The sequence below is a fragment of the Salvelinus sp. IW2-2015 genome, linkage group LG2 (genome assembly GCF_002910315.2).
Source record: "Salvelinus sp. IW2-2015 linkage group LG2, ASM291031v2, whole genome shotgun sequence".
In the NCBI taxonomy this organism is placed as follows: Eukaryota; Metazoa; Chordata; class Actinopteri; order Salmoniformes; family Salmonidae; genus Salvelinus; species Salvelinus sp. IW2-2015.
In genome coordinates this window covers 3,996,215-4,020,127 of record NC_036839.1, presented here as the reverse complement: position 1 = coordinate 4,020,127, position 23,913 = coordinate 3,996,215, and the positions used below count along the sequence as shown (strand labels likewise).

General features: G+C 44.2%; 1 protein-coding gene across 1 annotated transcript in view; it reads right to left on the bottom strand.

Moving 5' to 3' along the window:
* The window catches only part of dnah7 (dynein, axonemal, heavy chain 7), a 184,405-nt gene that overhangs the window by 55,431 nt on the left and 105,061 nt on the right, over nt 1-23,913 (bottom strand). Inside the window, 11 exon segments of the mRNA XM_024000724.2 lie at nt 1,599-1,753; nt 5,095-5,258; nt 6,163-6,348; nt 11,639-11,819; nt 12,029-12,375; nt 12,875-13,205; nt 13,540-13,769; nt 19,611-19,856; nt 20,190-20,357; nt 20,447-20,905; nt 22,428-22,647. Of these exon segments, the coding sequence (XP_023856492.1) occupies nt 1,599-1,753; nt 5,095-5,258; nt 6,163-6,348; nt 11,639-11,819; nt 12,029-12,375; nt 12,875-13,205; nt 13,540-13,769; nt 19,611-19,856; nt 20,190-20,357; nt 20,447-20,905; nt 22,428-22,647 (2,687 nt within the window).

The following is a 23,913-nucleotide window of genomic DNA, read 5'->3' as shown; positions in this document are numbered from 1 at the left end:
TTTACAGACATATTCAATCAAACCTTATCCCAGGCTGCTGTTCCCACATGCTTCAAGAGGGCCACCATTGTTCCTGTTCCCAAGAAAGCTAAGGTAACTGAGCTAAATGACTACCGCCCCGTAGCACTCACTTCCATCATCATGAAGTGCTTTGAGAGACTAGTCAAGAACCCTATCACCTCCACCCTACCTGACACCCTAGACCCACTCCAATTAGCTTACCACCCCAATAGGTCCAAAGACGACGTTATCGCAACCACACTGCACACTGCCCTAACCCATCTGGACAAGAGGAATACCTATGTGAGAATGCTGTTCATCATTCATTCATATGCCGTTCTGTACCATCACTCATTCATATATTTTTATGTACATATTCTTCATCCCTTTACACTTGTGTGTACAAGGTAGTTGTTGTGAAATTGTTAGGTTACTCGTTGGTTATTACTGCATTGTCGGAACTAGAAGCACAAGCATTTCGCTACACTCGCATTGACATCTGCTAACCATGTGTATGTGACAAATAACATTTGATTTGACTTGATTTGCTGCTTTTGCAACAGCTAAAGGATATCCAAATAAAATACCAAAAAATATCAATATCAATACCAAATACAAGGACACAGCACTTGTAAATGCTGTTCCTGTTGTCTGCAAGTACATATTGACCTGACTGCTAACCCGAGTTGGGCTTTGTTTTTATATTTGTGCTTTGTATCGCTCTCCCAGCCTATGCCGCGACAAGAGCTACTGGATTGGTAAAAGCTTGTTTGTTACTGTGAACAATTGAATCATACAGATGAAAAACCACATGAATCATTATAAAAAGTAAGAGGAAAAAATGACATCTGATGTGGTATTCACATCCCCCCCCCAATTTAAAAAGAAATATTTAACAATATCAGCATTTTTTTAAAGCACATATGGTTCTTCYTTGCAAGGGTTACATTMTCTATGCAGTTTTGTAAAACAAATAAATACTGAGGGCACAACAGTCAAGTCTATACGATGGCGGTGGGAATTGAGGCAATGCAAATCCACCCCAGGGCTAAAACTCGAGGGACGTATTGAACAAAGAGAGAGCAACACAAACAACCAACCAAACATGTTAATCTAAAAAAGATTGCATCCATCTACCCACAAAGATGATAGTCAGCTTCCCTCTTCCCGCAAAGACACATGGATTTAACCAAGGGTTCAACCAACACACTTAGTTGAACACACATCTAATTTGTTATGTACAGTAGCGAATATACATTGAATCTATTTCTATGCAGTAGCCTATGTTTACTCCATCCTAAGGGTCCTGGGGGTGTAGATATAAATGTATCTAAAACTGTAAGTATCATTAAAACTCTCGCCCTTAAGAATAGAGAAACAAATGCCCACCACCACATCACATTTCTGTGTTCTCTGATCCTGAATACAGATTCACATCTGTATCTGTTATTGTGGTGACAGGAGACCCCTTCATGTGACCAGGAGTACTGCACCAACCAGAGGCTAGTGGTTTTAGTCTGGCATCCAAACTCATGTGCTCAGTTTAACCATAGTTCCACTTCAAAATATAGTTTGGATTCTAGGCTATGGGAGTTCACCTGGTGTGCCAAACTGGATGCAGTTCTCCAGGGTGCGCACAAAGTCTCCGTCGCTCAGTTTGATGATGTGCAGACTGTTGGCCTTCTCCATGTTCTTTACCCACTTGTTTGCCTGGCCCTGGGGGTCGATCATCAGGGGCCACCGTCGGGCATTGCTGCACACACACACAAACACACAAACACATAGAGAACAGTTAGGCACAACATGACACACACGCACAGGCACACACACACTCACACTGGGAGGACAGTGTGGCCAGGGCTCGAAATTAAAGGAGTCCCGTCATTCCGGGGACGATAAAAATGATGCCAGGGATGGTTCAAAACAGATGTTGGGACAGATGCGGGACGGTAAGCCAGAAAGATATATAACAGTGGTTCGATAGTAAAATGTTTAAACACAAAGACAAGGTTGAAACAGATCACAACATTTACAGTTGAAGTCGAAAGTTTACATACACTTAGGTTGAAGTCATTAAACAKATTTTTCAAACACTCCACAAATTTCTTGTTAACAAACTATAACAKACTATAGGTTTGGCAAGTCGGTTAGGACATCTACTTTGTGCATGACACAAGTAATATTTCAACAATTGTTTACAGATAGATTATTTCACATATAGTTCACTGTATCACAATTCAAGTGGGTCAGAAGTTTACATAGACTAAGTTGACTATGCCTTTAAACAGCATGGACAATTCCGGAAATGATGTCATGGCTTTAGAAGCTTCTGATAGGCTAATTGACATCATTTGAGTCAATTGGAGGTGTACCTGTGGATGTATTTCAAGGCCTACCTTCAAACTCAGTGCCTCTTTGCTTGACATCATGGGAAAATCTAAAGAAATCAGCCAAGACCTCAGAAGAAAAATTGTCTGGTTCATCCTTGGGAGCAGTTTCCAAACGCCTGAAGGTACCACGTTCATCTGTACAAACAATAGTACGCAAGTATAAACACCATGGGACCACGCAGCCGTCATACCGCTCAGGAAGGAGACCCGTTCTGTCTCTTAGAGATGAACGTACTTTGGTGTGAAAAGTGCAAATCAATCCCAGAACAACAGCAAAGGACCTTGTGAAGATGCTGGAGGAAACAGGTACAAAAGTATCTATATCCACAGTAAAACGAGTCCTATATCGACATAATCTGAAAGGCCGCTCAGCAAGGAAAAAGCCACTGCTCAAAAACCGCCATAAAAAAGCTACGGTTTGAAAWGACTACGGTTTGCAACTGCACATGGGGACAAAGATCATACTTTTTGGAGAAATGTCCTCTGGTCTGATGAAACAAAAATAGAACTGTTTGGCCATAATGACCATCGTTATGTTTGGAGGAAAAAAGGGGAGGCTTGCAAGCCGAAGAACACCATCCCAAACGTGAAGSACGGGGGWTGCAGCATCATGTTGTGGGGGTGCTTTGTTGCAGGAGGGACTGGTGCACTTCACAAAATCATGAGGAAGGAAAAGTATGTGGATATATTGAAGCAACATCTCAAGACATCAGTCAGAAGTTAAATCTTGGTTGCAAATGGGTCTTCCAAATGAGCAATGACCCTGTGAACAAAACTATGTAAATAGCTAAGGAACACAAGGACAAAGTCTCAGTTCAGTAGCCTTCAGTTTCAGCTGAAGCAATGTTGCAGCGTGAGGCAGAAATACTTTGCCCGTTTTACAGTGTGCATTTGGTGCAGGTCAGGGAGACAACCATATTATATTGATAACCATAGTAGCTAGCCATAGCCTACAGATAATGCAAATGCCACAGCAACTCCSGACACACGAAACCTCAGCTCCTGGCCGGCGGACCACAGACAGGCTGGGAGAGAGTAAAATGTGCAATCTAATAGGCCTATTTGCCCAACATTGGAATGATATTCTAATATTATACATTTCCATAACCTAAATAATTACATATGCAATGCCTAGCCAGCTATGTCATTGTTTGAAACCTGGACATTTTACATAGCCTATCTTACCTTGCTTTTAATAGCCTACAGCCAAAATCRGACCATAGACAAAAAGCTAAGATTTCCTGGTACTGTATGCCACTGAAACCAGCATTTATTCTGTCCAAAGGCAGTAAGGCAAAATCCTATTGTTGCATCTTCAGATATTCCTTCTTTCTAAGTCTATACCATTAGGCTGAATATCAATCTTTGTCGCATTATAAGAAACGCTGGCATCAGATGTGCGTTTGAGAATGGTGTTCTCCAGTAATAGCATTTTGGAACATTCACGCATATGGCCGAGACAAGTGAACACATTGCTGCGCTTGTAATGTGAATTATTCACAGTTTATCGACTTTTAAGCTACAGTTGAAGTCGGAAGTTTAAATGTATTTGGCTAAGGTGTATGTAAGCTCAGTTTTTCACAATTCCTGACATTTAATCCTCGTAAAAAATCCCTGTTTTAGGTCAGTTAGGATGACCACTTTATTTTAAGAATGTGAAATGTCAGAATAATCGTAGAGAGAATGATTTATTTCAGCTTTTATATCTTTCATCAAGTTCCCAGTGGATCAGAAGTTTACATACACTCAATTAGTATTTGGTAYCATTGCCTTTAAATTGTTTAACTTGGGTCAAATGTTTCGGGTAGCCTTCCACAAGCTTCCCYCAATAAGTTGGGTGAATTGTGGCCAATTCCTCCTGACAGAGCTGGTYTAACTGAGTCAGGTTTGTAGGCCTCCTGGCTCGCACATACTTTTTCAGTTCTGTCCACAAATTCTCTATAGGATTGAGGTCAGGACTTTGTGATGGCCACTCCAATACCTTGACTTTGTTGTCCTTAAGCCAATTTGCCACAACTTTGGAAGTATGCTTGGGGTCAGGTTGTTTGTCAATGTTTGAGTTCCAACTGCTAGGSAAGAGAAACAAGGCAGATTCTAGTCAGACTCTCAATCTCACAGGCCACGGTAACCACCCACCCTTAAAGGGGAAGGTGAAAATGTCTGTCTCATCTGTAATATTTTGGTTAAAAGGCAGGTCACAAAAAATGTAATGAAACAATAAACCACATTACATTTTACTAGTAATAGATTTATAGTTATAGAAACATTACAAAGCACGCTCATCCGTTTTTTGTGTTTTGTTGGTGTAATTTTAGTGAAAATCTTTGTTTGGGACGGTTCAAGTTAAGTTTGGGATGCTGAAATTGCACATCGGGACGGTGAGGAAAAAAATTAGTTGCGAGCCCCGAGTGTGGCTCTGCCTAGGCAGTAAGCAGGAGAGACCTCCTATGGTTCTTGCATTAGGTAACAGAACATGGTGAGTGGGATTGAAACGTAGGTAGGCAGCCTAGCGGTTAAGAGCGTTGGGCCAGTAACCGAAAGGTTGCTGGTTCGAATCCCCGAGCCAACTAGGTGAAAAATCTGTCYATGTGCTATTGAGCAAGGCTGTTGGCATACAATGGCTGCCATGTATCACCAGAGGGGGTTGCTAAAAGTACTCGAAGTGGTGGCTGAGGTAATATGTTGGCTTAAGTTGTGGACTTACGAGATGATGATGCCATTGTCTACAGAAAAGCTGTCCGATGGCAGCCCGGCAATGGTCCAACTYCGGATCTTGACCGGCTCGCCCAGCGAGTTCATCAGGGACATGTTGCTGGAGCACGGGATGTCTCTGCTCTTACACAGCTCCATCCACTCCTCGGTCTGAGCCTGGAAAACACATACAAATAGACATGGGAGCACACCATCCCACGAGCACAGATCAAAAAGTAATAATTTCATATCGTCAGCTCATGAAAATAATTATTTTAATCACAAACATTTCCCACAATCGCAAKAATGTTTTTATCAGTGTCATCTATTTTTCATGACGGCTCGTGTTTGTTGTTAAAAATACTTGCGTGAGTGGATGCGGGGGTAGCAATAATAACGTATTTAGAGGGAGACTCTTTAATGCAGTTCCTTTTGAGCATCATAGAAAAGCATACAAGTTAAATATTTAACTTATCTGGCGTCCTCTCGTCTTTGTCACATCAAAGCTCTTAGTGTTGACTGAGGCCAAGTGCATCAAAACACACACAGGCAAACATGCTGCACATAGATGTAAACACTCTCTCAAGTGCTCACTGACATGCAAACTGATTCTATGTCCCTGTATGTACCTTTTTTAAATTCGTACGGTATCTACCTGTGCTGTATACTGTATTTCTTTATGTCCCTCTATGTGCCAGCATGTTCATATACGCACCTGTATATCAATTTATGTCTGAGTTTTTTACCTGTATGTCACTGTAACTCTATGTCCAAGTACGACCGGTTGCGCATTGGCACCGGGGTCCAATATCACCCTTTACATCTTTGTATTTCATTGTTGGAGTCAATTCCATTTAATATCCTGGCAGTTGAAAAGAACATGGAATTTCTCTCCAGGAATTATTTTCAATTCCCGTATTGACCGGATAATATCATGAAAGAGGATATCCTGTGTATGTCTCTACCTTGTATTTACCTACTTTAACCAGTATGTCTATTCTGAGCCTGTATATCTGTTTGTGTACCTACAGTATGTACCAGTCTTTCATGATGCCTGTGTGTACCACCACTGTGTACCTACCTGTCTATAGCTGGAGGTGAATGCCCCCAGGTAGGCTACGATGGCTGACGAAATGAGGATGTCCCCTGTCAGGTTGGTGTAGAGGTCCCCAAGGTTAAAGGCTGTCTCGCTCCAGCGAGTCTTCTCGCCACCCAGCCCACCAATCAGCTGCTCAGCTCTCTCCAGCTTCTTGCTGCACAATTCCACCTAGAGGTCGAGAAGGGAAGGACAAGGCTGAGGATTTGTAACATTACCGTCCGTGTCGCGTTCAGTAGTCACTAAATGGGAAAACGTTTTGAAATAGTTTGGGTAGAACCTTCACTGTTTCAAAACGGCTCGTTTCATATGTACTGAACATGAACATGGCCTTGTTTAAATAATGCAGAGGCAGAGGCTACCACTCCATTAAAATGCAATTATCATCTTGTTTTGATTGAATGATTGAAGGCAGGCTTTACCAACAATTTATCTTATAAGGACACTCAACAATGACACTCAATATCATTCCAAACATTTGTACATAGGAGTTACTTTTGGAAGAGATTTGAAAAATAACAYTTAAATCTTAAATAGAACAGAAATGATTGTCGATTGATGGCTATTTAATTCTCCCGTTTTAGCTTAGTGTGTTTACTTTTCATGTTGAGAAAGTTTAAATGAAAATAGATAAAACTATATTAGAGTATTTGCATCTACTCCGATCGCCTGGGAAAACCCCTATATGATTGTTGGTCTTTTGGTGTTCAAAAGGTACACTTCCCCAAATCTGTGCCTCAGCACAATCCTGTCTCGGAGCTCTACGGACAATTCCTTTGACCTCATGGCTTGGTTTCTAATCTGACATGCACTGTTAACTGTGGGACCTTATATAGACAGGTGTGTGTGCGCCTTTCCAAATCATGTCCAGTCAGTTGAATTTACCACAGGTGGACTCCAACCAAGATGTAGAAACATTTGAAGGATGATCAATGGAAACAGGATGCACTTGAGCTACATTTAGAGACTCATAGCAAAGGGTCTAAAAACGTATGTAATTACAAAAATACAAAAAATAAAAACTGTTTTTTCGCATTGTCATTATGGGGTATTCTGTGTAGATTGATGAGGAATTGCTTTTATTTAATCAATTTTAAAATAAGGCTGTAACGCAACAAAATGTGGAAAAAGCCAAGGGGTCTGAATAGTTTCCAAATGCACTGTATCTGCTCTTCAGCAAATGTTAAATCGGGAAAAATGCTTTCAATTCTTTCACAAAATTCTGCCAATAAGTCGAGCTACCACAAATCGTGTTAAGCAAGTGCTAAGAGGGAGAGAGCTATAGAACTCTTTTGAAAATGACCATTTAAAACAATTCAGGGGCCTCCCAAGTGGCACAGCAGTCTAAGGCACTGCATCGCAGTGCTTGAGGCGTCACTACAGACCCGGGTTCGATCCCAGGCTGTGTCGCAGCCGGCTGCAACCGGGAGACCCATGAGGCAGTGCACTGTTGGCATAGCGTTGTCCGGGTTAGGGAAGGGTTTGGCTGGCCCGGGATGTCCTTGTCCCGTCGCGCTCTAGCGACTCCTTGAGGCGGGACGGGCGCATGCACGCTGACTTCGGTCGCCAGCTGTATGGTGTTTCCATACGACACACTGGTGTGGCTGGCTTCCGGGGTAAACGAGCAGTGTGACAAGAAGCAGTGCAGCTTGGTAGGGTCGTGTTTCGGAGGACGCATGGCTCTCGCCCTTCACCTCTCCTGAGTCCGTATGGGAGTTGCAGGGATGGTACAAGACTGGAACTACCAACTGGATATCACGAAAAAGTGCTAAAAAAAAAAACGACCAAAATAATATATAGATATATACAGTACCAGTCAAAAGTTTGGATACGGGCCTGCCAAGTGGCGCAGTGGTCTAAGGCACTGCATCACAGTGCTAGCTGTGCCACTAGAGATTCTGGGTTTGAGTCCAGGCTCTGTCGCAGCCGGCCTGACAGGGAGACCCATGGGGCGGCGCACAATTGGCCCAGCGTCGTCCGGGTTAGGGGAGGGTTTGGCCGGCAGTGATGTCCTTGGCCCATCGCGCACTAGCGACTCCTGTGGCGGGCTGAACGCAGTGCACGCTGACACCATCGCCATGTGTACGGTGTTTCCTCCGACACAGTGGTACGGTTGGCTTCCAGGTTAAGTAGGCATTGTGTCAAGAAGCAGTGAGGCTTGGTTGGGTTGTGTTTCGGAGGAGGCACGGCTCTTGACYATCGCCTCTCCTGAGTCCTTACGGGAGTTGCTTTGATGAGACAAGACTGTTGTACCAATTGGATACCACAAAATTGGGGAGGAAAAGGTGTAAAATTTTATTAAAAGTTTGGATATTATTTTACTATTTTCTACATAGTACATATGGAGTCATGTAGCAACCAAAAAAAGTGTTAAACAAAACAAAATATATTTTAGATTCTTCAAAGTAGCCACCCTTTGCCTTGATGACAGCTTTGCACACTCTTGGCATTTTCCAACAKGCTTCAACTGGAATGGTTTTCCAAAAGTCTTGAAGGAGTTCCCACATATGCTGAGCACTTGTTGGCTGCTTTTCCTCCACTCTGCGGGCCAACTCATCACAAACCATCTCAATTGGGTTGAGGTCGGGTGATTGTGGAGGCCAGGTCATCTGATGCAGCACTCCATCACTCTTCTTCTTGGTCAAACAGCCCTTACACAGCCCTTACACAGTCCTGAGGTCATTGTCTTTTTGAAAAACAAATGATAGTCCCACTAGGCACAAACCAGATGGGATGGCGTATCACCGCCAGTTTCACCAGCAAAGCACCATCACACCACCTCCTCCATGCTTCACGGTGGGAACCACATATGCAGAGATCATCCATTCACCTATTCTGCGTCTCACAAAGACACGGTGGTTGGAACCAAAAATCTTACATTTGGACTCAGCAGACCAAAGGACAGTTTTCCACTGGTCTAATATCCATTTATCGTGTTTCTTGACGCAAGCAAGTGTCTTCTTCTTATTGGTGTCCTTTAGTAGTGTTTTTTTGTTGTTGCAGCAATTCGATCATGAAGGCCTGATTCATGCAGTCTCCTCTGAACGGTTGATGTTGAGATATGTGTTACTTGAACTCTGTGAAGCATTTATTTGGGCTGCAATTTCTGAGGCTGGTAACTCTAATGAACTTATCCTCTGCATCAGAGGTAACTCTGGGTCTTCCTTTCCTTTGGCGGTCCTCATGAGGGCCAGTTTCAACATAGCGCTTGATGGTTTTTGCGACTGGACTTGAACAAATGTTTATGTTCTGCATTGACTGGCCTTCATGTCTTAAAGTAATGATGGACTGTTGTTTCTCTTTGCTTATTTGAGATGTTCTTGCCAAAAAATGGACTTGGTATTTTACCAAATAGGGCTATCTTCTGTACACGGCTATCTCCAAGATGATTCAAATCAAAATCAAATCAAATCAAATTTTATTGGTCACATACACATGGTTAGCAGATGTTAATGCGAGTGTACCGAAATGCTTGTGCTTCTAGTTCTGACAGTGCAGTAATATCTAATAAGTAATCTAACAATCTGAGGTGCCTACTATAAAACATATGTTTTATTTGTTTAACACCTTTTTGGTTCCAACATGATTCAATATGTGTTATTTCACTGTAGATGTTAAATGTCCAATGTAGAAAATAGTAAAAATAAAGAAAAACCCTGGAATGAGCAGGTGTGTCCAAACTTTGACTGGTACTGTACACAGTTGAAGTCGGAAGATTAAATACACCTTAGCTAAATACATTTAAACTCAGTTTTTCACAATTCCTGACATTTAATCCTAGTAAAACATCCCTGTRTTAGGTCAGTTAGGATCCCCACTTTATTTTAAGAATGTGAAATGTCAGAATAATAATAGAGAGAATGATTTATTTCAGCTTTTATTTATTTCATCACATTCCAAGTGGGTCAGAAGTTTACAGACACTCAATTAGTATTTGGTAGCATTGCCTTTAAATTGTTTAATAAGCTTCCCACAATACGTTGGGTGAATTTTGGCCCATTCCTCCTGACAGAGCTGGTGTAACTGAGTCAGGTTTGTAGGCCTCCTTGCTCACACATGCTTTTTCAGTTCTGCCCACACATTTTCTATAGGATTGAGGTCAGGGCTTTGTGATGGCCACTCCAATACTTTGACTTTGTTGTCCTTAAGCCATTTTGCCACAACTTTGGAAGTATGCTTGGGGTCATTGTCCATTTGGAAGACCCATTTGCGACCAAGCTTTAACTTCCTGACTGATGCCTTGAGATGTTGCTTCAATATATCCACATACTTTTCTTTACTCATGATGCCATTTATTTTGTGAAGTGCAGCAGTCCCTCCTGCAGCAAAGCACCCCCACAACATGATGCTGCCACCCCCATGCTTCACGGTTGGGATGGTATTCTTCGGCTTGCAAGCCTCCCCCTTTTTCCTCCAAATATAACGATGGTCAATATGACGAAACAGTTKAATTTTTGTTTCATCAGACCAGAGGACATTTCTCCAAAAAGTACGATCATGTGCAGTTGCAAACCGTAGTCTGGCTATGTTATGGTGGTTTTGGAGCAGTGGCTTCTTCCTTGCTGAGCGTCCTTTCAGGTTACGTCGAAATAGGACTCGTTTTACTGTGGATATGGATACTTTTGTACCGGTTTCCTCCAGCATCTTCACAAGGTCCTTTGCTGTTGTTCTGGGATTGATTTGCACTTTTCGCACCAAAGTACATTCATCTCTAGGAGACAGAATGCGTCTCCTTCCTGAGCAGAATGACGGCTGCGTGGTCCCATGGTGTATATACTTGCGTAGTATTGTTTTTACAGATGAACGTGGTACCTTCAGGTGTTTGGAAATTGCTCGCAAAGATGAACCAGACTTGCGGAGGTCTACAATTTTTATTCTGAGGTCTTGGCTGATTACTTTTCATTTTTCCCATGATATCAAGCAAAGAGGCACTGAGTTTGAAGGTAGGCCTTGAAATACATCCACAGGTACACCTTCAATTGACTCATGATGTCAATAAGCCTATCAGAAGCTAAAACTATGACATCATTTTCTGGAATTTTCCAAGCTGTTTAAAGGCACAGTCAATTTAGTGTCTGACCCACTGGAATTATGATACAGTGAATTATAAGTGAAATAATCTGTCTGTAAGCAATTGTTGGAAAAATTACTTGTGTCATACACAAAGTAGATGTCCTAACCGACTTGCCAAAACTATAGTTTGTTTACAAGAAATTTGTGGAGTGGTTGAAAAACGAGTTTTAATGACTCCAACCTAAGTGTATGTAAACTTCCGACTTCAACTATATATTCCATTGGATTAATGGATGTAATACTACAACAAATACTGATCCATTTGTATTTTGGTCTTAAACCATTATGTAAATATTTGAAAGAAAGTGGATAGCTGCTAACCAGAGCTGGCTGGTGTATTGAAGGAGATAATGGTTCACCTCCGTAATTTGTGCCTAACCCCACTGACCTGATTCTCTAGTTCAGCCTTCTTGTTCTTGTTGGCCTCCAGTGTCTGCTGCAGCTTTGCAAGTTTGTCCTGGACCTCTTTGAGGGCAGCCTGTTTTTTACGCAGGCTCTCCATGGCCACCTTCAGCTCCCCCTCGGCCTGAGCTAGCTTCTCCTTCTTAGGGGCCACCACTTTGGCCACTCTGAGCGAGAGGAGAGAATATATAGGTTGGGGTTCCATTCAGGAAATGTAACTTAACATTTTCTAATAATAACCACCAAGGCTTCTTTCAATTTACTTCAATAAAACAACTCAGTATCCTTGTGAGATTCAAGAAAATACTATATTGTACTGTACTATTCAATGTGATCACAATTCTTCTTACACATTACAGCTCTACACGTTACTCACTTGTCGTAGGATTCCATGGCGCGCACCCACTTGCACAGCCCCTCGGCGGCCGTGGAGGCGGTACGGATCTTCTCGGGGACAAAGTCTGGGTTGGTGATGTACTGTTTACGGATAATGGCGATGAGGTGGGGTGGGATGTTTTCCTTGTCATACTCATGAAGGCTCTGAAGAAACTTCATGTCTCCAAGGAGCTTCTTGGCCGGGCCCCAGAAGTCCTCCACCTTCTTGCCGGAGCCCGAGGGATCAGGGATGCGGTCCGGCTTCAGGCCCTTCAGGATGCAGATGGCCTCCATCACCAGCTTGACCGCCGGTGGAGGGCTCTTCATGGACTTGACCACTGTGATGTCCTAGACAAAGGGGCAAACAATCACAGTCACCTAGGGCTGAAATTTGTTTGTGCATGTGCACATTTTTGGGTGCATTTAATGTTTATGAGAGATTTAGGCTATGCCAAAGTGTTGTGCACATGATTCTCAAGTTAGGATGTGGTCCTTTCAGCATCATCTTTATATAAAGTTATACATTGACTTAGCTGCATCCTAGATCTCTATATGCTTTAGCAAACTCTTCTGACTGGCTTGACAAAGAATGAAAACAACATTCTTGGCTGAACCACAAACTTATCTGGAGACAGGCTATCACTGATTGGGCCTAACATTTATATACAAAGAAGAAGAAATATACTGAATATAGTTAAATGGCATTTGGAAAAATATCCTGCATTATTTTGGAAGGGGGGTGGGCAAAGGCTGAATTCTGAGAGGGGTTGGGATAAAGCAGAAGACAAGTCCATTGGAGATTGGACTATAAAGTCAATGTAAAGCAATCTCCCAATCGTTTTCCAACCTGGTTGGTTAGTGTGTCCAGAGCGGACAGGGCTGACTCTAGGATGGGCATGGCGATGGCCAGGTCGGCGTCGCACTCGTCCTTGATGGCCTTGGCCGCCATGGCCTGTTCGTTGGCCACCGCCTCATCCACCTTCACCACCTTCTCCGTCTTGGCAACCTCCACCGACTCGTGCTCAATCACCACCATCATCTCATCCACCTCCTTGCTGGCCACACGCAGCTGCGGCTGCAGGGCCTCCAGTTCCACCTGCATGGTGGCTACCTGGGCAGCTGCAGACTCCAGCTTCTCCAAGCCCACTTCATAGCGGCGCTTCAGCTTCATTACTTCTCTGTGGATGCAGAGAGTGTTGGGTGTTTCAGCTTAATTATGTCAGTTTAATGGGTGGTAATATATTCATAACCACTGGCATAATATCAAAATCTCTTGCATCTATATTAAAAATTATTAACATTGACTCAGATCTGTTTAGTGCTCTCTTGCCAACAACCACAGGTGTTGGCTACACAACACAAATAGATCAGGGACCAGGCTATAAATGAATGTAAAAGCCACATATTTGTGGGGAAAATATGTTGACTGTTTCTCAATCCAAAGGCAGCTGCCTCAAAGGGAAGCGTCCTTGTGGATTGAGAAACAGCCTTCTTGTTTTGACTGTTTCTTACGCTCTCTTCTTCTCCAACAGAGCCTTGAAGGTAGAGATGAGCTCCAGGTAGGAGGTGGGCGTGACATAGTTATGGCGTTGCAGCTCGGACAGGAAACAGGCCGACAGCTCGATGGTGGACGTGTGGAAGCTCTTGCACATGTTAATGCAGCCCATTCGCGACTCGTCCGTCATCTCGATGTCCTCCAGGAACCGTGAGGCCACCGCCTGCAGCGCGTCCTCTGGCCAGCTCTGGGAGGAGAGAGGAGAGGGTATAGGTGTGAAGTTGCCCCTAGAGAAAATGATCTTTTAGTTTTGCAAGGTTAGGATTGGGGAGGGGAAGCTGATCCTAGATCAGAGTAAATGAAAAGCCTGCCTGAGTTCCATAATTATATACAGTACCAGTCAAACGTTTAGACAAACCTACTCAATCCAGGGTTTTTCTTTATTTTTTACATTGTAAAATAATAATGAAGACAACAAAACTATGAAATAACACATATGGAATCATGTAGTAAGCAAAAAAGTAATTTGGGCACCACGGAAGAAKATGTTTAACGAGTTACCATCTCCCAAATTAAACTCTGGAAGATAGGTTATATATCGATAACAGTCACTTATTAATCATTACCTCATATCAGTCTCATTCTGAACAGTCGTAACCCTCTTGGATCTGCAAGAACCCCAACCTTTGCTCATCATTCAGTACCACACAAATTGATTTAATTATTTATTTACTAATTATTTATTTACCAAGTAACTAAATAATAACAGAGAATACACATACACACTTACATGAGACAAACGTCTCCAGTGGACTGACAAGCTATGACGGCTTATTACACAGAGACGGAGAAGGGGGTTGGGAAAATAGAGACAGAGAAAAAGGGACATTTATCGTGGATACATTCTAGGACTGTCTTCACATTAAAAGCGTGCCCAGAGTAAACTGCCTGCTACTCAGTCCCAGTTGCTAATATATACATATTATTAGTAGATTTGGATAGAAAACACTCTGAAGTTTGAATGATGTCTGTGAGTATAARATAACTCATATGGCAGGCAAAAACCTGAGAAAAATCCAACCAGGAAGTGTGAAATCTGAGGTTTGTAGGTTTTCAACTCTTGGCCCATCAGTGTCTATGGGGTCATTTTGCACTTCCTAAGGAATCTAGTTTAGAACCTTGTTTGATGCTTCTACTGTGAAGTGGAGCCGAATGAGAGGGGATTGAGTAAGGTCTGCCATGAGCTGAACATGCGCTGACCATGCGCATTCACGTGAGCGAGCTCTGTTCCATCGCATTTCTGAAGACAAAGGAATTCTCCGGTTGGAACATTATTGAAGATTTTTGTTAAAAACATCCTAAAGATAGATTGTATACTTCGTTTGACATGTTTCTACGGACTGTAATATTACTTTTCGTCTGAACATTTGCCTGGACCTGCCCGCGCGTCGTGAGTTTAGATTGTGTACTGAACGCGCAAACCAAAAGGAGTAATTTGGACATATATGATGGACTTTATGGAACAAATCAAACAATTATTGTGAAACTGGGATTCCTGGGAGTGCATTCTGATGAAGATCATCAAAGGTAAGTGAATATTTATAATGCTATTTCTGATTTATGTTGACACCAACATGGCGGATATCTCAGATTATACTCAGATTATTGCATGGTTTGCTTTTTCCGTAAAGTTTTTTTGAAATCTTACACAGCGGTTGCATTAAGGAGAAGTATATCTTTAAATCTGTGAATGACACTTGTATCTTTTATCAATGTTTATTATGAGTATTTCTGTGATTTGATGTGGCTCTGTGCAAATTCACGGGATGTTTTGGAGGCAAATGTAAACTGAGGATTTTGGATATAAATATGAACTTGATCAAACAAAACATACATGTATTGTGTAACATGTTGTCCCGGGAGTGTCATCTGATGAAGAATATCAAAGGTTAGTGATTCATTTTATCAATATTTCTGCTTTGTGTGACTCCTCTCTTTGGTTGGAAAATCACTGTATGCTTTCTGTGACTAGTTGCTGACCTAACATAATGATATGTTCTGCTAGCGGAACCCCTAGACAGGTTAATCATATAAACACAGCAACAAAAGAAACGTCCCTTTTTCTGGACACTGTCTTTCAAAGATAGTAAAAATAKAAATAACTTCACAGATCTTCATTGTAAAGGGTTTAAACACTGTTTCCCATGCTTGTTCAAAGAACCATAAACAATTAATGAACATGCACCTATGGAATGGTCGTTAATGTGCAACGGATATGATTAGAAGTTATCTCCTATGACTCCTAAAATCACATTCCTATCTTAACAAAAATAGTTTAATCCATTTCTAAATCACATAGACAACGTATTGGATGGAAACTTGACAGCTAGAGGGGGTTTCCTTCCGAAGTTACAGTATTTGGTTCCTACAATTTTTAATAACATCACAAAATAAAAAGCAAAATAACGATAGCCCTATTTGGTAAAAGACAAAGTCCATATTATGGCAAGAACAGCTCAAATAAGCAAAGAGAAACGACAGTCCATCATTACTTTAAGACATGAAGGTCAGTCAAGCAGGAACATTTCAAGAGCTTTGAAAGTTTATTCAAGTGCGGTCACAAAAACCATCAAGCTGTCACACCCTGATCTGTTTCGCTTGTCTACATCCCCCTCCAGGTGTCGCCTATCTTCCCCATTATCCCCAGTGTATTTATAACGGTCTGTTTGTCTGTTGCCAGTTTGTTTTGTTTCGTCAAGCCTACCAGCGATTTTCCCGTGATCCTGTCTTTCTCTAGTTTCTGTTTTCTAGTTTTCCCGTGTTTTGACAATTATGCCTGTCCTGATCCTGAGCCTGCCTGCTGTTCTGTACCTTTAAAACTTTGCMCTGGAGTACTGACCTCTGCCTGCCCTTGACCTGTCGTTTGCCTACCCCCGTTGTTGTAATACGCTTTTGTTACTTCYAAACTGTCTGCATCTGGATCTTCTCCTGAACCTTGACAGTACGAACTGGCCATGACGGACCCAGCAGACTCGGACCAGCTCCACAACGCGTCTCCTCCCAAGGAGCCACCATTGGAAGGCACGAGGAGTTGCTATATGGTCTTATCGAAGGGTTCTAGACCTTGGCCGAATGGCATGACCGCGCATTGAACACATTTCTGGAGCAATTCTGTGGGTTGTCTATCAGGCAGACTACCATGACGGTAACCTCCCAGCCCCTCAGTAACTTGGCTGTTAGCAGCGCGGCCTACCCGGTCACACCGGTTTCCCGAGAACCCCGCTTACCTACCCTGGAACACTTTGCTGGAGAGTCGGGAACCTGTCGTGCGTTTCTCGCGCAGTGTTCTCTCATCATCGGGCTGCAGCCCTCCTCCTTCCCCTCGGACCGCTCAAAGATAGTGTACCTCATCACGCTGATGCCCGGGAGGGCTCTCGCCTGCACTACAGCCGTGTGCGAACTCCAGACTYAAGCAGACGGCCAACTGTTGTTCCCACACAGAGGTGAAGAAGGTTTTTGATTCTCCACTGTCCGGGAGAGAGACTGCCCGGAAGACACTCCAGCTTTGGCAAAGTCCCGCAGTGTGGCAGACTTTGTGGTGGATTTCCGCACGTTGGCAGCTGAGAGTGCCTGGAACCCGGAATCGCTGTGCGACACGTTCCTGCACGGATTACCGGAGGAAGTGAAGGACGAGCTAGCAGCCCGATACCTACCAAAGGATCTCAACTCGCTCATTGCCTTGACCATCCGGATCGACGGGAGGCTACAGAAACGTAGGAAAGATTCCACCTCGCCTCCGAGGCATCCCGGAAGTCRCCGACATTTTCATGGCCGAGAGGACCCGAGGCTACCCGAGTTCCCCCGAAAGTCTCCGAAAGTCTTTCCAAGCCGATGCAAATAGGCAGAGCTAGGCTGTCCCCAGCCGAACGTCTACACCGGCTTCACACGAAGAGTTGCCTGTATTGCAGGACTACTGGTCATTTCATGTCCTCCTGTTCACTAAAAGACCAGGCTCACCGGTAGGAGCGAGAACTTTTCCTCCCCCTTTACTCGTACCCTTTTCCATACCATCCTGCTGTGGGGGAACCAGTCAAAATATCTCTGGATACTCATCGACTCTGGGACTGATGACAGTTTTTMGGATATTACCCTGGTGTCTGAGCTGTGCATCRCCACTCATTCCCTTTCCATTCCCATGGATGTTAGAGAGTGCTGGACGGCCACTCTATAGCCTGGGTCACCCAAATACACCTCCAATCAGCCTACGCGTGTCAGGGAACCACAGCGAGGCAATCCAACATCCTCAGGTTCCCATGGTACTGGAATATTCTTGGCTCCAGCGAAACAATCCAATCATAGACTGGACTGCTGGTGCCATCATGAGCTGCAGCCAATTCTGCCACGGCCATTGTCAGAAGTCAGCGCAGCCTGCCCCGGGTCATCTTCCTGTGGGCTCAGAAGTTGACCCGGAACTTTTCGCCATTCCCGCAGAGTACCAGGACCTCCGGGATGTTTTCAGTAAGGCCCGGGCCACTTCCTCCACACCGACCCTATGACTGCGGGATCTTCTTTGTGGAGAAGAAAAACAAAACCCTGCGCCCGTGCATCGACTACCGGGGCCTATGTGACCGCTACCCGCTACCACTCATCGCCTCGGCCTTCGAGACGCTCCAGGGGGCCACCATTTTCTCCAAGTTGGGCCTGCGGAACGCCTACCACCTGGTGCGGATACGAGAAGGGGACGAGTGGAAGACTGCCTTTAACACGGCCAGCAGTCACTACGAATACCTGGTCATGCCAGTTGGCCTTACCAATGCCCCAGCTGTGTTCCAGGCCCTGGCAACATATTGAACCGGTTCGTCTTCGTTCGGTTGTGAATTGGCCCCAGCCTACGTCCAGAGCGCAGCTGCAACGCTTCCTGGGATTTGCCTACTTTTATTGCCGATTTATTCGGGGTTAAAGCATCCTGGCTTCCCCCTTGTCTGCACTCACCTCTCCCAAGATTCCATTCACGTGGTCACCAGCTGCTGACCGGGCGTTCCGGGACCTCAAGCACCGCTTCACCACTGCTCCCATATTGATTCATCCTGACCCGTCCCATCAGTTCGTGGTGGAGGCCGATGCTTCGGATGTCGGAGTGGGGGCTATCCTGTCCCAGCGTTCCACCCTGGACCTTCTTCTCCCATCGCCTCAATGCCACGGAGAGGAATTACGATGTGGGGATTGTGAGCTTCTCGTGGTGAAGATGCCGTTGGAGGAGTGGAGACACTGCTTGGAGGGGACGGAACATCCGTTCATTGTGTGGACGGATCACAAGAGCCTYGAATATCTTCGCACAGCAAGCTAGGTGGGCCCTGCTTTTCACCCAGTTTAACTTCTCCCTCTCCTACCGACCGGGATCCAAGAATATCAAGTCGGATGCTCTGTCACGCCGCTATAGCCCTGCGGCTACACCATCCTTCCRACCTCGTGGCTGGCGACAGCACTCTGTTGGGGAATAGGGAAGCAGGTCCATGAGACTACGCAGCATTTCCAGCCGGGGGGGGGGGYGGGSRAGATAACCGGGTGTTTGTTCCTGACGCTGTCAGCSCCTCGGTCCTGGAGTGGGCCCACTCCTCCACGATCCAGGAAATCTTAAAGCTACAGCATACAATGACATTCTAGACGATTTTGTGCTTCTAAATTTGTGGCAACAATTTGGGGAAGGCCCTTTGCTGTTTCAGTGTGCACAAAGCGAGGTCCATACAGAAATGCTTTGTCGAGAACGGTGTGGAAGAACTTGACTGGGCTGCACAGAGCCCTGACCTCAGCCCCATTGAACACCTTTGGGATGAATTGGAACGCTGACTGAGAGCCAGACCTAATTGCCCAATATCAGTGCCCGACCTCACTAATGGTCTTGTGGCTGAATGGAAGCAAGTCCCTGCAGCAATGTTCCAACATCTATTGGAAAGCCTTCCCAGAAGAAAGCCTTCCCAGAAGAATAGCAGCAAATGGTGGACCAACTCCATATTAATGCCCATGATTTTCTAATGAGATGTTCGATGAGCAGGAAACAACATACTTTTGGTCATGTAGTGTATATTACCTGGAACCAGTCGATGGTGCAACAGTTGATGAGGGCGGGGAAGCGTCTCAGGCGGCTCCGGAAGGTGTCTCCAATAGGGCTCATGGCCAGCACCACGTGCAGCTGCGAGCGGCAGCGCTCCAGGAACATGTTGAAGAGCGATAGCGGGCTGCCATCCGTCTGCTTGTCGCGCTCCCGCTGACGATCAAGTACACGCATGCGCTCGCAGATCTCTGCTTTCTCGTCAGTTGCAAACAAGTTGGGTACCTGGTGTGAGGAAAGGGAAAAAGGAAGGGAATGAGGATTTTTTTTCATGACACTGTAGCCATTTTTTTGTTGTTGATTATTATAAAACATCTAAATGTTTGCATTTATGTATTTCGTAAATTGAGATATGGGTGTGTATCTCGAATGTTCATGCAAACCATTAATTAATTCATGCAATATTAACTAAGAAAAGTTCAATTTAGGCAAATTACATAAATCACATAATGTATACGCCTAGTATGTGTGTTTGTCTCTGTTGTTGTGTCTGTGACCCTGAATTTCTCTATAGGGGATAAAGAAAAGTGTCTGTCTGTCTGTCCATCCATCCATCACCTCTCCAGTGTTGAGCAGGTTGCTGACGTCCTCCAGGAAGGACTCCATCTTGATCTGCGTGTCAGTGAAGAGGAAAACACCGTGCGTGTCGCCCTGCGTGGACTTGCGCATGATCAGCTTGAGGTCGTCACGCCACTCCGTCATGCCATAGCTCTTTGCAATCTCCACCTGTTCAGAAAGTATATTGTAATTGTTATTGACAGTTTATGTAATTTTATACAAAATAAAATTGTTAATAAAAAATAAAAATTCTCCACCTGGAAGAGCTCCGCCTCCGCCATGTGGGCGGCCAACCGGGTAACAGACTGTCTCCCACTCCCGCCCACCCCAACCAGCAAGGCATGGCCGCGCGGCTGCTTGAGCACGCGCGAGATGCGGCACACATGCTCGATGGCGAAGCGGAAGAGCACCAGGTTCATGGGCGCCTTGCTGACGTTGTTGTACTCATCCAGGTGTGACTCAACCACCTGCCGCAGCTGGTCCAGGTTGTTCACCTCGCGGTAGTTGCGGTCCTCGCCCTTGGGGTCGTGGAAGTCGCAGAACATGAGGCTGCGGAGGTCATCCTCCGTCACGCACCCGTCCTGGTCCTGGTCAAGGTGCTGGAAGAGCTGGTGGAAGTCCTCTTTGAGGTAGGACTGGGACACCTCCTGGAGGTAGCCCACCATCCAGGCCCGGTCTGAGTCGTGCACTAGACGGTCGTAGTACACCCTCTGGACCTGTGAGAGTGAATGAAGTAGCAATTTGTCAGCATGAGAATTGAACACCTGGGGCCGGTTGCACCAGTTGGGCATAAAAAAGTWGGACTTAAATGCTAGGTCGGGCATAGCTACATCTGACTTTGGGATCATAATTTACACCTGTTGCACCAACCAAAAATATGACTAGTCATAGGTAAGTTTGAAGAAAGCAATGCGGGTATAGCTGTGTCATGAGATTTGATGCTTCATAATGATGGTTGCTAGGCACCGCCCATTACAAGGCTGTTACCATCCTAGTGGCATTTCTAAACTTTGCGAGGCATGTCCCATCACTTCGCAAAGCCCGCCACTATGCATGCACGTTTTCTTAACCACAACTGGATGGATCAATCAATAATTACTGTGGAAACGAGTATCACTAAATTACAAAAATATTGTAATTAAGTAGGCTAATGCCATTGAAGGCATTTACCATATTGTTGCTTACTGAAACTCCCAAAGTCATCCTTCCGTTTTAAATACTTTAATCAGTGTATGGTGACTATAATTTCAGGACCGTTATGATTAGGACAGCGTTATTGCACTGCTTTGAGATAAACGTCAGATTTTTGATTTCACAGAATCTCCATTTGGATATTTGGTTACAATTAGGCTGGGAAACGTTAGCCAAATTGAAGTGAGTGTTCATGATGCTAATCTTTAGTCTAGTTTGCTCATCTAACAGTGTCATCAGAACATTTTGCTAACATATTATGTAGCCTACACTAGCCTAATATAACAGGTGTATTATTTTGCTCTTCAGTCACGTAGTAGCCTAGGCTACATCCTGACTTAAAGCCCTTGACTTTTTTGGGGGGTTAATTGAGCTCTGGCTGGGCAAATAAGTGAAGGTGGCAGCTCAAAGAGACAGGATTAGTTTGCTAATATCTGATCAGACATATTTAGCATGCTATAATGTAGCATATAAATCAAGTGTATTATGTTGCTATTGACTCGCGCATAGGCAACTCAAAAAAGAGGTTGTGAAATATACTCACATCCTTWAAAAAAATATAGATTTCCATTATTTTCTGTGCATATCATGAAAAAGACAGTCCCAATGTAACACCCTACACCTGCTCCCTAGTAGGCATAGAATCAACGTCTACACGTAGCTTATAGAAGGGCTTACACCCAGGTGGGAGCAACAGGTATAATTTTTGGGCCTGGCGTAGAGCACATTTTACGCTGGAAATAAAGTTACGACCCACTTAAGACCAACTGGTGCAACGGGCCCCTGAATATTATTACAATTTACACGTCATGATTTGTTAGAACCTTGAGAATATAGACTCATGGGCCAGTTTATTCAGGTACTGTTCGATTGAACGTCAGAATGGGCAAAACAAGTGACCTAAGCGTCTTTGAGCGTAGTATGATCGTCGGTGCCAGGCGAGCCAGATCCAGTATTTTTTTACTTTACATCTATGTTCTGCTGGTCTGAATTAATTATGTTTTACCTGTCCCGGGCAAGCATGAATACTGAGCCCTGTATACATACCTCATGCACCCAGAGGCGCTTGATGGCGCTGGGGTTCTCAGCTGTTTCAGGTCGGGACAGACAGATGCCCTGGATGACGCGGGAGAAGTCTCGCAGGTTAAAAAGGTAGTGGGACTTGGCTGGGGTTGGCAGCAGGTTCTTGGTGGCCTCCTGGTACACAGACATTGTGCCATTGATGATCTGAGCGGTCAGTGTTGCAAATGGCTTGGGGAAAGCAAACCTGGTGAGGAAGAGGTGAGGAGTCATAAATTATATTATAAACACGCAATAACAATTGTGCAAACGTTCCACATGCGCACACACACACGCACACTTACACACACACTATAGCCTCAGCCGTGTTAGCAATTCTTCAACAACACAGACCCCAAAGCAAATCAAGGGGAGATAAATATATTTATTTAAAGAGAACAAATCATAGTTGTTATGCTGGAAAGTGGATGGTTGATGTTCATTGTTCTCTGTTCTCATTGTTTCTCCACTGAACAAAGAGACAGGATYTAGTTTAAACCAAAACCTAGCCTGTGGTTGACCCATTAGAATTCATTGCAGAAAAATTGGGCCAATGGTGAAAATACAAAGTATCCCATGTCAGCTTCAATGTATAGATCATTTGGACCAATGACAACTTGACACACATAGCTACAGTTGAAGTCGGAAGTTTAAATAAACTTAGGTTGGAGTCATTAAAACTTGTTTTTCAACCACTCCACAAATTTCTTGTTAACAAACTATAGTTTTGGCAAGTCGGTAAGGACATATACTTTGCGCATGACACAAGTAATTTATCCAACAATTGTTTACAGACAGATTATTTCACTTATAATTCACTGTATCACAATTCCAGTGGGTCAAAAGTTGACTGTGCCTTTAAACAGCTTGGAAAATTCCAGAAAATGATGTCATGGCTTTAGACGCTTCTGATAGGCATTTAAGACAATTGGAGGTGTACCTGTGGATGTATTTAAAGGCCTACCTTCAAACTCAGTGCCTCTTTGCTTGACATCATGGGAAAATCAAAATAAATCAGCCAAAACCTCAGAATTAAGAAATGTAGACCTCCACAAGTCTGGTTCATCCTTGGGAGCAATTTCCAAATGCCTGAAGGTACCACGTTCATCTGTACAAACAATAGTATGCAAGTATAAACACCATAGGACTACGCAGCCGTCATACTACTCAGCAAGGAGACGCGTTCTGTCTCCTAGAGATGAACGTACTTTGTTGCGAAAAGTGCAAATCAATCCCAGAACAACAGCAAAGGACCTTGTGAAGATGCTGGAGGAAACATGTACAAAAGAATCACAAAGCCCTGACCTCAATCCTATAGAAAATGTGGGCAAAACTGAAAAAGCGTGTGCGAGCAAGGAGGCCGTCAAACCTGACTCAGTTACACCAACTCTGTCAGGAGGAATGGGCCGAAATTCACCCAACTTATTGTGGGAAGCTTGTGGAAGGCTACCCGAAACGTTTGACCCAAGTTAAA